At 42.6% G+C, this 15,082-nt stretch overlaps 1 protein-coding gene across 1 annotated transcript; it reads right to left on the bottom strand.

The window, feature by feature from the left end:
* Positions 1–1,257: 1,257 nt before the first annotated feature.
* On the bottom strand, positions 1,258–14,716 carry LOC145549382 (armadillo repeat-containing protein gudu-like). The gene is made up of 8 exons (XM_081601640.1): positions 14,520–14,716; positions 14,374–14,435; positions 12,229–12,343; positions 9,561–9,749; positions 9,163–9,384; positions 3,357–3,536; positions 2,882–2,944; positions 1,258–2,774 (listed from the first exon to the last, which is right to left on the bottom strand). The coding sequence occupies exons 1-6, from the start codon at positions 14,556–14,558 to the stop codon at positions 3,489–3,491; spliced, it is 675 nt and encodes a 224-aa protein (XP_081457766.1). The 5' UTR covers positions 14,559–14,716; the 3' UTR covers positions 1,258–2,774; positions 2,882–2,944; positions 3,357–3,488.
* Positions 14,717–15,082: the final 366 nt, after the last annotated feature.

The following is a 15,082-nucleotide window of genomic DNA, read 5'->3' as shown; positions in this document are numbered from 1 at the left end:
GCTTATTTTCATTTAATAGGGGGAACTGACTTTTACTAAGAATTTGGGCAAACATGCAATGATTGACCCAGTCATATAATGGGGTTAATTAAGGTCAGGAAGGGTTTATTTGCCCAGGTTTTCCACAATATTGTAGGTTGGACTTCTGGCCTGAGGTGAACTTCTGTTACCTCCTCTGACATTATTGCTGCTATCCAAACCAGTGGCTCAGCAGCAACCTGCTGCAGCTTCTCTTTAATCTTAATCCACCTCAGACTGCTGCCTGTCTGTCGTCCTCTGTGGTTGAATAAAACCATTCAACAGGTAGACCAACATTAATCATGATGTCCCAACTCCAAAGGGATCGGTGACGGGGAGTCTGCAGGCGATCCTTATTCACAGCTCTGTTTCATCTCAGACTGGACTTCAGGAATTACACTGGCATCTGCTTTCTTTGGTATCCATTCAATGGCTGCTTGGACAAGTAATGAGTTTTGAGGCCTGGCACCAGAGTTCTGATGTCAGAGACGGTGGATATCTGCTGAGGAGCTTTGCAGACCCAAGATGCTCTGCAGCTTCAACTATTGCAACAAAAACTCTTTACCAAATCCTCTAACAAATGACATACGTCTTTATGACACAATTGTTGCCTTTAGGAATAAAGGCAACAATTAATTGTTGCCTTTAAAAATAAAGGCAACAATTAAAAATGAACCAAAATAACAGCTTAAAAAGTCACAGAACAGAATTTCCTCAGTTACTTTTCCATTCTCTGTACTTTCCCATCTGTTCACAATCCAGCTTGCAGTTTTTTTAAAGGATATTTTTGGTTCTAGTAGCCTTTATTTCACAGGAAATTGAAAGGAAAGAGGATTGTGTGAGAGGAGAAAGACATGGGGCAAAGGTCAGTGGTCCGGGACTTGAACCTGTGATGAGCTACACGGAATCCTAGGTACATAACAATCAAGGATTCACACCTGTTGTCCAATCAAGCCTTTCTTCTCTTTGCTGGGAAACACCCAGAAAGAGTAACAACCTGCTGACCAGAACCCATAAAAGGCAGCCAGAATCAGCATTTAGCTAAAACAGTCTTGATAGACTCCTCTGATTCTGTAATTTTGATCACACTTTGCAAGGGTTTTAATAAATGTCTTACTTCTTCTCATCCAGATTCTTGTTAAATATTTTTTTCCATGACAAGCCACAGACCAATTGGTTGAGTAGCTTAACCAACTTTGGGAAGTGTCACTAAATGGAAAATGATCATCCTCATGAATATTACTCTCAGATGAGTTTTTATTGCAAATGATTTTATGCAGTTAATGATTTTCACAAGATGAAAGCTGTCCAGATTATCCAGGTCCTACAGAAAAAGTCATTTCCTTTGCAGCGACAAGAACAAGAAACATCAAGTATTTGTGGAACTCTTTATCATCAACACTGAGGAATTTTGGCCGACACTTCTGGCAGAAATGATCTTAACCATCTTAACCATCATGAGGACAGCAATGTTTTTGTGGAATCATTGACATACAGGCATTTTGGGGGTGATGTTATTTCAACCACATTCAAGAGATTGAGTATTTCAGATCACACTAGAGCACCTGAATGATGGTTTATGTCTGACTTTCCTTCAGCTGATTTATTATAGTTCAGTTACAAACTGTTTCTTGTTTCTTCCATTTGGTTTTTATTTCTTTTGTTGTACATTTCCAACTTCCAAATCACGGTGTTGACAGTTTTCTGTCCTGATTTTCAGACGTCTTCTTTAATCTCTGTGTGTTTTCAGTTTTAAAATCTCCTCTTTCTGCTGCTACTTCCTCCAAACTCTAGACCCAGCTGACTGGAAACAACCAACATGTTCTTGGTGCAAATCCTTCCTGGAGTCGTGATTTAAAATCCTTTGAGCTGACAGATGTCTCGTGGGGATCATCAATCTTTCATCACTGAGTGATTCCATCATTTCTTTCTGCCGTATTTCATCTGATTGGTTGTTTTGTCCATAATTCATCCTGATGGCAAACAGAAGCTGAGCTATTGGACCACATTAAGTATGACAATGTGATGTCATATGTTGCCGTTTCTACCTCGGGTTGTTTAGCAGTCATAGGAGAGTCTGATGGATCAGAACCTAGGACATCATAACAGAACCAGCTTCTCCAGAGCTGATGTACCCTGAACGTCAACCTAACTGCTTTGTTTCCAGGTAAACTCCACATGTTAGCTCCACATGGTGAAGTCACTTTGTTCAGAGTTGAAAAATCGTTAGGACTTTTTCCTCACAGCACTTCAAGTAGCAGTAACCATCCATCTTGTTGTATTGATTCTGTGATTTTCCCTCGGAGTTTCTGTCTTCATCAGTTTGTGTTGTTTTGTAGAGGAAGTTCCATTTTCACATGAAACCAGCGATCTCAGCCACTCTTCCCTCATCATGCTCTTCCAGTGACCCCTGCAAGCAGCTGCTGGTGCTTAGACTTCAAAGAGATATGAAGATCTCAGCCACATATTTTCTATGTTTTACTAATTTTCTGTTCTTGCATGCAGCACATATTGATGAAAATCCCTTTAAACTTTGTTACAGCGACTGAGGTGGAGAGCCCAGCATCTCGGAGCTTAGTGGGTCCAGGACAGCAGAGGAGGATCAGAGGAGGATCCATGATTGAAGCCAACAGTTTGCTATGGAGGGGCTGTGGAGCCCGACCCAGACTGTTTCTAATAAACAGAACCAGAAGACGAGCCCAGATCAGCAGCAATGATAACCACTCACACATCCCAAGAAATATAATGTCTGCAAGCTGGAAGAACAGAAAGAGATGGGATTAGTGAAGGAATCTGCAACAGAAACAAAAAGAACAAGTTTAAGAAAAAACCTGGGCAGCTTTTCTGTTGTTCTCTAACTCACTGGGATTTTTTGTAGCTGCTGCTGACTGAAAGCAACATTAGTGTGTTGGGACACAGATGATTCCTGCAGGCCAAAATGAGTTTAAATTTTACTGACTGAAAAAATGAGCTGCTTTATAAAATAGATTTGACAGTTTCTAATAAACGTTCAAACTAAAAATGGAATCAGAGGGAGGAAGCTGTGGAAGCACAACACACTGCTGTTCTACAGATATTTCTTGGCACTTTTCTCACAGTTGTAGCTAAATTCGTGTTTAAACTTCATGAAGTCAAACAATATTCAAATTAGAATATAACTTTTTTTTAAGAAGCACATTTATACATAGAATACATATTCTAGATTTGATTTTAATAAAGATACATTTTACAAAACAGCAGTGCATATTGTTCCTTCAATAAAAAACTACAAATTCTTTTACTCAAATGCACAAACAAAACCAGATCACATTTCCAGTAAAATCAAATGAACAGCTTACCGGTACTCCTTTTTAAATCCAAGTCCTTTTTCCCATGAGTTTGATCAGTTTGCCTCTGAAACGCTTCTTTAGTGACCGCTTCATGTCTTCTTCAGCTCTGTTGTAAAACCAGCCAAGTGACTGGTGCATTCCTTATACTGCTGCTGATTTGACCGGAATGCTTTCAGCTGCTGAGACCTGCTGCAGAGTGGCACAGTGTGCACAAATCTGCACCTAAAAGCAGATCAGTGCAACATTTCTTCTCCACTGTTGCTAACAAAATGCTATTTAGACTCAGTGTGTTCAACAGAACCAAAGTGTTTTCTTGCATTTTTATAAATGCTGCATTGCAGCTTTGGGTCTGTTCATATAAGTACACATGGATATAAACTATGGCAGCAGACTGAGCTCCCAGAAGCAGATGTGGCTGTTTAGATATTGTGGTCTCCTCTGGATCACTTAACAAAAGCAGAGACGGGGGCTCCAAAGTGTTTCACTTTTAAAACACATTTGGCAAAAGAAGAATCAAAAATAATCTTTTATTTTGATCATCATAGATTCCAGACTGTAGGAGAGCAAGAGAAGGGTTTGTTTGGATGAACTTATGATGATGTCATTGATAGAAACAAGAAGGTCAAGATGAAAGTTTCCAGGTAAACAGAAGCAAGAGGATAAATAAAGGCACTCTCATCATCACAGGTTGACTTTTCATCTGAGTCTCCTCTTAGATTTTCTGATGGAGCAGATCTGAAACACTTGGAGCTTTTTGCAAAATTTCCTCTTTTATCAAAAAAACATTTAAAACCGTGTGCAGTACGTTTTTCTATAGGACACATGATAATGTCACTATTTTTATATCTGAAGGAAACAGGTGGGTGTAACCATAGCAACAACAGCGTCAATTCTGCATGATCATCTCTGACAGACGGCAGCAAGAACCTTCACTCTTTGGTCCATGTGGTTCAGAGTGATTTGGATGTTTTTTAAGCTGAAACAAAAGTTACATTCAAAAACATGCTTTAAAAATGTCCCTGCAGAAACTGACTCTTCATTGTCTTCAGCTTTCAATCAGACATCAGCTGAGTCTGTGTCCAACAAGATGAGCTGCAACTTAAATTAAATTCTGTCTGATCTCCACCAGCTGATCAGGTTCTCTACATGTTACATGAACTCTCCACATTAATGAGGATAACCAGCAGACTGAGGGGCAGAGAGAAAACATTCCTATGAATTTCAACACAAAGATAAACAGAGACAGAAAAACAAAGGAAAGATGGACAGCTTGAGTCCAATTCAACGGAGAAACTAACATCCTTCTTCCCGACTAGAATCACATTAGTTTGGGGACGAAGGTGAGCAGCAGACCAACATGTCAGATCCTCTTCGTAAACTCGAGATGAGAATTATTTATGGCACATTTAGCAGGATTATTATCGTATTCATCAGAGCCCCAGCAGCACATTTCCCTCCAGCAGCTCCAGAAAACATGCATCTCCCTAAACAAGGCTCTTTAGTGAAAAACAGGATGCTTGAGAAGTGTCAGGGTTGCTTTATTTGCCAGCCTCGTGGCGTGTTATTCAAACGGGGCCAAATAAGGTCTCCTGAACAGCAAAGCTAGGCTAAGATAAGCACGTCTCTCTTTGCAGCCTTTCTTCCAGCTCCATCTCTCCCTCCCAGCTGGGATCTCTGGGAATATAATCCAGCATTTGTTACACATTCCCTGAATGAAGGAACATCAACACTTGCTCAGCGTTTGAAAACTGCAGCAGGAGTTCTGAAGATGTTTCCAGGGAGTCCAGAGAGCTCCCCTTCCCAGCTTCCCCATGTTTTACACTCAACTGTGGAGGCAAACAGGACAGACAGACGGCTGTGTTCAGCCGGGTCGAGGGGAACTTGGTGCAGAAGTCCAGGTAAACAACATTCCCTGCAGCCTCCAGCCAGCCACAGATGCTGAGCTGCTTTTTCTGGGTCTCCAAAGAGGAAAAGGAGGGAAAGTTTCAGGCTGAACCCAGAGTCTGTTAGAGCTGAACAACAAGAGGGACAGAAGCTTCAGTCAAAGGTTCTGAGACGTTCCCCTCTTTGGATTAAAATTATGGTGGTCCTAGTAAAGGTGGAGCCACAGCTCCTGTATCATCTGCTCAGCACAGCCACAAGCTGAAAATAGTTTTTGTGCAAACTGTGAGGCTGAATCTCCAGGTACTCCTGGTTCCTCTTTTGGCTCATTTGATCAAATCTCCAGAAGAACAAAACATGAGAGAAGAATTAGATGAAAACACACCGTGCCAGGGTGAGAGGTGAACTCAGAGCAACTAAAGAGCAAACGTTTTTCTCATTTAGATTAGTAAAATCCTAAAATACACACCAGGACCTGGCAAAAGCTACACTCTGGAAAACGTTCAGCTGAAAATGACCAATAATTACGGTTTGCATTTAGTAATTTTCAGCAATTTCCTTCACAAAGCTTTGCTTATGAAAGAGGCTGTTTAACACAAGCAGCTGTCTGAATCCGTCTGAATGGATGTATGGCTTCAGCAAACAATTCCCAGAACTTTGGAGGCAACATACAGGCCAGGAGGAAGGCAGCTTGATTTGATACACAACACAAAACGAGGCTCATCCAGAGGAAAGTGGGAGATCCTGAGAGCGAACATTAAGATCAATCCTAGAGGCTAGTTACTCTCTCAGGTGTTTTGGTTGGAGTGCATTTCCCCTGTGAGAAGCAGCTCCAGCATTTCTGGTTGTTTTCATTATTTATCCAACAGAAAAAGAAAAAAATATGATTTCACTAAATCATGAAGTCCAAAGTTGGAGCAACACACTCAGTTGTGGAGACGGACAAACTCCCACACCGTGTGTTTTCTCTGGACTCAGACAGGTTAGTATCAGCATCCCTGTTCAGAAGAGCTGAGATGAAGTTCAATCTGACCAATGAGGCGATCTGTGTTGTGTTTCCATGTCTGACATTCAGATAAACTGCTGAGCTGCTGCAGCTACAAGAACTTTGGTGATTTAAGCTCTTTAAAGTCCAAAAATACCTCATGGCGAAGTGTTGCAACTGTGAGCTGCAACATTAATAACAAGCACATGCATACACACACGCACACCCACACTAAAAAGGAGGAGTGTTTCACACTACTATAGACACATAAAGGAATGGTCCAGTTTTTGCTGCAGATCAAACTCTAAACACATTTGATTTCAGCAGCTTTTGTAAACTGGGTTGAACTCGTTGAGGTTCAGTTCAGCTGAACCATCATGGCTGCTGCTTCTGAGTTCAAGTAAACCAGTTCAATGAACATGGGAACATCTGGCTCCAGCTGCAGAACCAGCTCCGAGTTTAGAGTCCAGTTGGTACTGGGAGGCCGTTTCACACACTTGTGGTCACAGATGGATTTTTATGTGGTATTTTTTCTGTAAAACCTCATTTAATGAAAGGATCAGACAGAAAAGGTTTTACCAACATGCTGAAACATGAACATTTTATCCTTCATAACAAGCCTTTAGTCACAGCATCGTCTTAATGTTCAATGTGTTTTACTGTGAGACACAAATAGAGTGTGTGGAGTTGAGCAGGAAAATACAGAACGAGCTCTTAGTTCAGGGGTCCCCAAACTACGGCCCGCGGGCCGGATCCGGCCCGCCTCCACATTTGGTCCGGCCCTCTGAACAATACCAGAGAGCATTCAGATTTTTTTTTTTCATTTACTGTTTTTTTCCGGACTATTAGCCGTTTATATGTGGATTTTTCTTCAACCACCAGGGGGCTCTTTAGCAGGAAGTGAATCATTGGAAGTCCCACAAGCAGCAAAATGAGTAAGAAACAGATCAGATGTCTTTGAAAAGTTTCTTTGCAAAGGGAAAAAGGCCCAGAGAAGAGACAGGAGAATGGATTTATCCCGGACCGGTAGGCGAGTGCCACATTACAAGCCCGCTCTGCGTAACATGCGGCGACCGGCTGCTAATGAGGCAATGAAGCTTCAAGCTGCTTTGCCAGGTAGAGACCAAGCAGGCTGTGGATATAGCAACACACCTCGGGTGTTATTGTCTCTCATAACTCCCAGATGGAACCGTCTCGTTGCATAGAAACAAGCTCAGGGCTCCCCTTAGTCATTATCGCGAGTTAAAATTTTCACGAAAGTGAAATGTTCGTTTTTGTGGCGCTTCTGTTATTTTGAAAGGATATATAAACGTTACCCGCTATGGTAACTTTTCGCATCCACCTGAATAATGTGTAGTTTTGCCACTGTGAAAGACGACAGAAGCAGCCGCTGTATTTGCTGCACTATTTGGAGGTGACTATGTTTTTTAACATTTTTAACTGAATAAACATAATAAACATATATAATAATGACCTTTACATATAATAATAAACATTTCCACATATCATGTCCGATATCCACCGGACTCACAGTTGAGCGATATGTCAGCTGTTTGGGATTCCCCTCTGTTCTTACGTCACCGCGCTTTCTGATTGGCTACCTGTCACATTCAGCTGGTTGTTTTCTCGTTCCAAGTCAGGGAAAAACCCCACAGGCTGCGATAAAAGGGCCAAGACAACTCAAATAGGGCATATTATTCAGTATTTAGGGAGAACACCAACACGCAGAAGCCTTATCTGACTGTTCATCCCGCCCCCCGGGACGCAACAAAATGTCCAAGTCTTGACCGGTCCGCGGTAATAAACAGGTTGCGACCACTGATTTAGCACATGCTAGTAGCAACACGAAGAATCAGAACTTTTACTGTTACAGTTACAGTTACCGTTCGGAAATTACCGTAATCAGTTCTGTTAAATCTAATCTTGGCAACTTTTTTCTTTTTCAACCATAATAAATGTGATATTCAATTGATCTGTTATGACTCAAATTTTGGGTGTCCGCCCCCCTCTGCTGCTGCTGCATCGTTGTGGAAAACCTGGAGCGGCAGAGATATCTGAGGCTTATATGTGTATGTTTACTGGTTTAAAAAAAAAAAACAAAAAAAACTTTGGGGTTAGTCCAGTGCGGCTCATAGTTCGGAAAATACCGACTATAATCCTTCCTGGATTTTTTTCTGTGAAGAACCCAGAGAGGGTTATTTGGTTATTATTTATTTCATTAATAGTGTTATTATTTATTTCCTGACTTGTTCTGTGAAGAACCCAGAGAGGGTTATTTGATTGTGCTTTTTGGAAAACAATATATTTTTACATTTAGGCACTCCTGTAATCGTAACACTTTTTCTGTTACAAACTGACTCCGGCCCCCCACCAGAGAAGGAAAACGTTATGTGGCCCTCACAGGAAAAAGTTTGAGGACCCCTGTCCTAGTTGGAAGACATGATGGCCTCAATGAAAAGGCTGGTGGATGTAACCAACTGAGGAAAATAAACAGAACCATGGATGGGTTTCAGCTCTCAGCCGTTTCTCCATCAGTCCTTGGTCTGAAACTTATTGCTGCTGCATTCTGACCTGAGGTCCAGCAACAGCCCTTAGCAACAGTTGCCCCCAGCTACAGTCCTTTGCCTTGTGCTGCAATGGCATCTAGGGTCCAGTGCAGGGTTGGCACTTAGCACACACTGAACTGTTTGCTTTTCTCAATTCCCATGATGGCTGGAAAGTGGAGGCTTGTTTCCACCGACTGTTTCTGCTCCATCGGTCAAAGGCTCTGAAAATAGTCTCGGACTCTCAAAGTTTATTACTTTGTGTTTTTCACACATCACTAAAACAAGGGCGGCAGGAGACCAAAGCACATTTTCCTCAATGCAGCTATGCTAAAATTAGCCTCAAGACTGTGAAACAGACTGGAAACTGGAAGTGAGCAACAAATAAGGAGGAAGCCCAACTGACCTGGACGACTCCTTCCTTATGCATGGTGATGATGTTGTTGGGGTCTTTGGACAGTTGGTACAGGGCCATGGTTGTGTTAAGGAGGAGTGAACTGTCGTTCGACTCCAGGTAATGAACCATAGGGCCAACGGCTTTATGCTCACCAAAGCATGCCCTATTGGAGCTCCATGTGCAGCAGTGGCCGATGGCATCAGCCAGGTGGCAGCGAAGTCTGACATCAGTCTGCAGTGAGGAGAACAGGAAGAAATATTTGACCAACAACATCCTCCAGTTCAGCTGATATCTGAAGAAACTGGAAGCAAAACACCAACTAAACCTCAACCTGACTGTAAAACAGACAGAATCTTGGTATTCAGACAGTACAAGCTGTTTTGTTGTCAGTAGTGACATGTTCTTACTGTGCTAGTCAACCCAGCCAGCAGTGGGACAGCTCCGCGATCAGAGAGGACGCCCAGGATCTCCTTGTCTTTGGCTAGTTTAGCGATGACGGCACAAATGCTCGTCAGCACCTCGTTGCTTTGTGACTTCAGTAACTGAATGATCAGCTTCAGTCCACCGATCAGGAAGAGAACCATTTCCCCGGCGTCCTGCAGTCACAGAGACACACATTAGCTGCTGCTCAGTGAAGGTCAACACAGGAGACGATGCAATGGAGGGACAGTGATGTGGAAACGGAGAGGAGGGCAGGTTAAGTTGATCACATTTAGGAAGTCTGGATGAAGAACTGGAATTAGTCCAAGCCTATCCTGTAGTTTGTTTGGTTTGTTGAGTTTTCCTTCCTATATCCTAACTTGTCCCAATGATTCTGAAACTGGATTTACAGATTTAAAGCAACATGTAAACTTTGTTCCACAGTGAGGACTCTGTGCCCTCCAGGTTTGAGTTCCTGGTACCAGCTGGTACCACAAGACTCTGAACCACTTGTGGTGAGATTCCTACCAAACAGAGTGAACCACAGAGGAAGAGAGGCTGCTTTCAGCAGAACTTGGAGCAGCAGGCTGCTGTTTAAAAACTCAACAGACCATATCACTGCCATAGAAGAACACATGAAGGTGGTTCAATCTGTAATGTTCAGGGCTTTTAAGATGCAGATGAAATGTCTTTCAAAGCATTAATTTTGGACGACTAAATGGAAAACAAAGTCGACTGAAGTCAAGTCTGTTTCAACATCGTCTGTATGTCAGCAGCTGATACATGGTTCTGTGGTCCTGAATCAATCAAATTTGTACATTTTTCTGGTTAAATCAAGCAACTTGATGAAATTCAGCAAAGATAAAAAGCAGAAGCTGATTTGCAGTTTGGCTCATCAACTCCTAAGGGAGAACTGGATGTACTTCAGTGTTCTCCCCTCCACCAGGGAGCTCAGAGCTGGGATCAGGAGTCAGTGCAGTGTATGGGCCCTGTGATGCCATGCCAGAGGATGAGGCGTGTGCACAGTGCAGACCAGTGAGGGAGCTGCCAAGGCCACAGACCCCTGACACACAGGAAGCTTTTCCTCAGGAATACTGATGATGGCTGGCTGGGAGTCCCTGCGACAGAGGAAGCTCTCTCAAGCCACCAGCTGCCACAGACTACCCAGAATCCCTTTCATGCCCCGGACGGGCCCCCAGTTCTTAATGCTGCTGCATTAAGACGCTGCACTTGGAAAGACATTTGTTGCTAACCTCCCCCTCCACTCTTACTCAGGATGAAATGAAATAGAAAACACATTATCTGTTGTGTTTGATATGAAGCTGAGATCAGAAGAACGCTCTGAGGCTCTTCTCTGGACCAATCAGACTTCTAGGACTTGCACTGCTCACATGCAAAGGAAAAATCAACCGAGCATCTAAATGTGCTTCTGCAACCAGGCAGATTAATGACACACCTCATCATGTGGAACTGAGAGGCATCTGTTTACTTGATTGGAAGGACCTGCTGCTCTGTAGTTTGATTCATTTTACTGAATAAAATCAGTTCCAGTTAATAACGTACAGACAGATGGTGTAGCTCCTGTAGATATCTGTGTATGCAGAGCAGCAACATCACTGCATGAAGTATTAGAACAATGCATTTATACTACTGTTCTGTCATAAATTTACAACCAATCTGCCAACTCAAACATTTTGGGTTTTCATCTAAACAAAGACGGCAGTAAAGCAGTTGGATCAGGTTCAGCTCGTCACTGCCTTGTCCGCAAAAACAAAAAGAAACTGTCTTTATGAAGCTCCCTCAAAACTGGAACGCAGATGTCCAAATAACACCTGTTGTTGAGAAGAGAAGGGTAAAACCATAACCTTGCTAATGTGTTTATGATTATTGATACCGACTGAGCGGGTCGGATCGCTCTGTTCTGATTGAATGTCTTAAAATTTTTCATGATTTCACTTCTGATGTAACAAAACAGCTCCATATAAACTGAGCTAATGTCTGACAAATTATGTTCCAGCAGATGGTCTGGCCTTTATATTGTAGACACAGATATATTGTAACATGCAGTGTTAATGTCAGTTATAGTGATGTCTAAATGCAGGCAAGATCTTTTGTTTTCATGACAGAAAATCGACCAACAAAAGCTCTTAATGTTGAAGTAAACATAGCAGCAGCTAAAATGATATAAGCAGCATTTATGGTCATGTAGCTGTTCCAGTTTCATAGTGTTTTTATTGTAGAAGTGGCTTCACAGAAGCTGCATGGTCCACCATCTCTCAGCATGTTGAGGGAAGATATTCAGGAAGGAAATCAGACCCACAGGATATTACAGACTTTCTCTCAGTCTGTTCCTCACTTCATCAATCCCAGTGTGCCAAGGAAGCTCCTCTGCTTCATATTAGCCCAGGGTTCATGTAAGCCTCTGCTGACACAGCTCTGCCTCTGCTGACCTCCCAGCAGAAGCAGCAGCTTGAGAGACAAGCTGGGTGACAGAAACAGGCTCCTGCCTTCTGACTGAGACAAGCCTTTAATGTGAAAATGTATGATTGATGAATGTGTGGACCAGATGATTTAAGAGGCAAACATTCTGCATAGATGAGGAACAATGATGGACTTCATGTCTCCCAGATCTACAAAAACGCATCTTTACTTTACCTTTGCATTCTCGATGCACGGACAAATGGCCCATGCAGCACTAGCCTGAACTTCTGCATTGGGGTTCTTTAGCAGTGACCACACCAGGCGGACTCCATCAAGCTGGTCAATGATTCTGAGGCAAACACAGAGAATCGTTTCATTTTAGAATCAAATCAAAGTGAAGATTTGGCTCCATCAGACCAACCAGAAGCAGATTAAACAATGACTAGAAGTAAACAGCATGGAAGCAGAAATTCATTTCAACACTTTTTATTCCCACTTAGCCCTTTTGCAGGGCCTGTGGCCCACCCACTCTACTCATTTTCCACAAAAATCTCAGAAAAGCTCAGGTCAGAGGTCAACCAGCACACATCTGGATCTAGTTCTTCCTACGTGGCTTTATAAATAGATGCTGAGACAAACTTTGACTTGATGTTTGCCAAAACTGCATGTTTGCCATCAAACATCAGGTAGCTCTGTATTTCAAAAAGTCTGAGTGAAGTTTTCTGAAGCAGCAGTTTGATTTCATTTCATTTACATGACTGGTTTCAAACTGGAGTTGATTCTGAGAGGTCAAAGATTTACACCACAGACCCTCCATTGTCTGCTATAAAAACATGGAACATGTTCCCCATGTGTGCTTCAACTAACAAAGCCCACACTGATGCCGTCATAATGACCTAAACGCTCCCTAATCACAGTGTCTTCATGTCTGAAATGAGTGGACGCTCATCAGGGATGTCCTCTGCTCCATCTGTCTTCCTTCTGCACAGAAATCAGTCCAGAGGGATCAGAACATCAGACTCCAGTCAGCAGGGCCTCTTCAGTCCAGGACCAAAAATTAAAGTGAAGCTTCATATCATCCTCCAAAACGGCTCCATCTTCCCATGGTGCAGATAGGAAATGGATTTCAATGAAGCTGCAGCTGACAGTGACGGATTAGAGGGGAGACCACAGACCTTGAAGGCAATAAAAACCCGTCTTCACTCTTGTTCTTCCACTGGACTCATTGGAAGAAGTGTGATGTCATTAACCACACACTGGTGGAGAATGAAAACAAACAGGAAGATCTGATGGAAAACTGGGAAGTGATCATGGCCCTGATTCAGGATCATGATGAGAGAAGAACTGTGGTGATCAGCAGAAGGTTTGATCTGAGAACAAAAACTTTGTTGGTAACATGATGTCCAGCAGGGACAAACATGTTGCAGCTGATTGGGTTTTATCACACATCATCATTTTTGTCAGTTCTGGTTTGGAATAAATATCTACTGTGAGTTATGCTAATTGCTCTGCAAACGACTCAACATGTATGGAAACAAGCCACCGGGCCCAACATCCAGACAAAGGTTGTTTGAATAAGAGATGTTGACAGATGCAGGCTGACAGACTGGAAGAGGTGCTGTAAAAATGTAGAACATGGAGAACATGATGATCTGATGTCTGATCATCTCTGGTTGTGTCATGTTTACCACAGTCAGCAGCTTTATTTAGACAGGCTTCATTTTTATCCAGCTCAGGGTTTGTTTGTTTCCCAATGTAACAGAGTCGTACCACAGCAGAAGCAGCTAACACCATAAACTCACAGGTTCAGTGATATTTCTACCCAGTGCTCTTATAGCCTGGAAAAGGTTTATAAAAGCAATGAGGCGCAGATGGAAGCTCCATGATGCTTGAGGTTAAATGAAGAGAGAAAGTCACCACTCTAGACTGCGTCTCTGGGTTTTCCAGCTGTGGAGTTTTGGACAGGGCAGGGCTTTAGGCACGTTAGTCTGAGCAGCTCAGCGACCGCATGGCTATAGTAAAACACTGAGAATGAAACCACAACCATATTTAACACAGCAGCTACAATAAACAAAGCTTTTAAAATCGGTCATTGGGCTAGGGATGAAAGAGACGCCTACCTGCACAGTTCCCAATGAAAACTACAGGAATCTTTCTGAGCAGCAGCCCAGGACAGGTTAATGAGGCTGTGTTTACATCCTACAATTGGTCTCATTTCCTTGTAAAAACACATGACATCAATAAACAGCCAGGAGTGAGTTTGGGCTGATTCACTGATTAGTGGAAATAAGCCACTAATCACATTTTAACAGGTGCCTCATGGACCTACTGTAAATATAAGCAGAGCATGAAACATTGAAAAGGAAGAGATAAACTTACACCACATTGTCCCTGTCTGTGGCACAAGCTCCCACAGCCTTTGCTACATTTACAAGCAGAGCCTGGTTAAATGACACAGAGCAGATGTTGGATCAATAAAACAAGGAGTTTGAACAGGAACTGCAGGGAGAACCAATGTTATATACCTGGTTTGTTCCATTGAGCAGATTAATGAGAGCCCTCATGCCCCCACCGTTGCAGATGATGGACTTGTTAGCTGGTATCTGAGCAAACTGTCCCAGAGCTCCCACTACATTGACCAGAACCTCTTCAGGCTGTTCAGTCAGCAGACCAATCAGGATCTGCAGAGCTTTGTACTCCTGGAAGCTTTGAGGGAACAACAACAAGAAAAGATGATTGCATTAGAATATAATTAAGGTGCTTTGATTAATTTATTACAGAAACTGGACAACTAACATGGACCAAGAGTCAATTCGACAGATCTTGTTGCTCTAGAGAGAGAAGATGAAACTGTGAAACAAAACTGAAACTAGTTTAGTTTTCAACCCAGAGGCCAAATTTATTAAAGATTCTAATGATCCAGTGATTTGACAGCCAGACTAACAGTGTGTCTCCTGAACCTGACTGTACAGAGCTACATGATCATCCGGTGACTGGGTCAAAGGTAAAGATTGTTGTCCCTTCAGTAACATCAGCATCTTGCTGCAACTCAGCAGGACAAACAATTTTCCCAAAGCTCCTCACAGCC

The sequence above is a fragment of the Poecilia reticulata genome, chromosome 20 (genome assembly GCF_904066995.2).
Source record: "Poecilia reticulata chromosome 20, P_reticulata-male-v2, whole genome shotgun sequence".
In the NCBI taxonomy this organism is placed as follows: Eukaryota; Metazoa; Chordata; class Actinopteri; order Cyprinodontiformes; family Poeciliidae; genus Poecilia; species Poecilia reticulata.
Note: the sequence above shows the minus strand (reverse complement) of the source record. Positions and strands in the feature narration are given on the sequence as shown.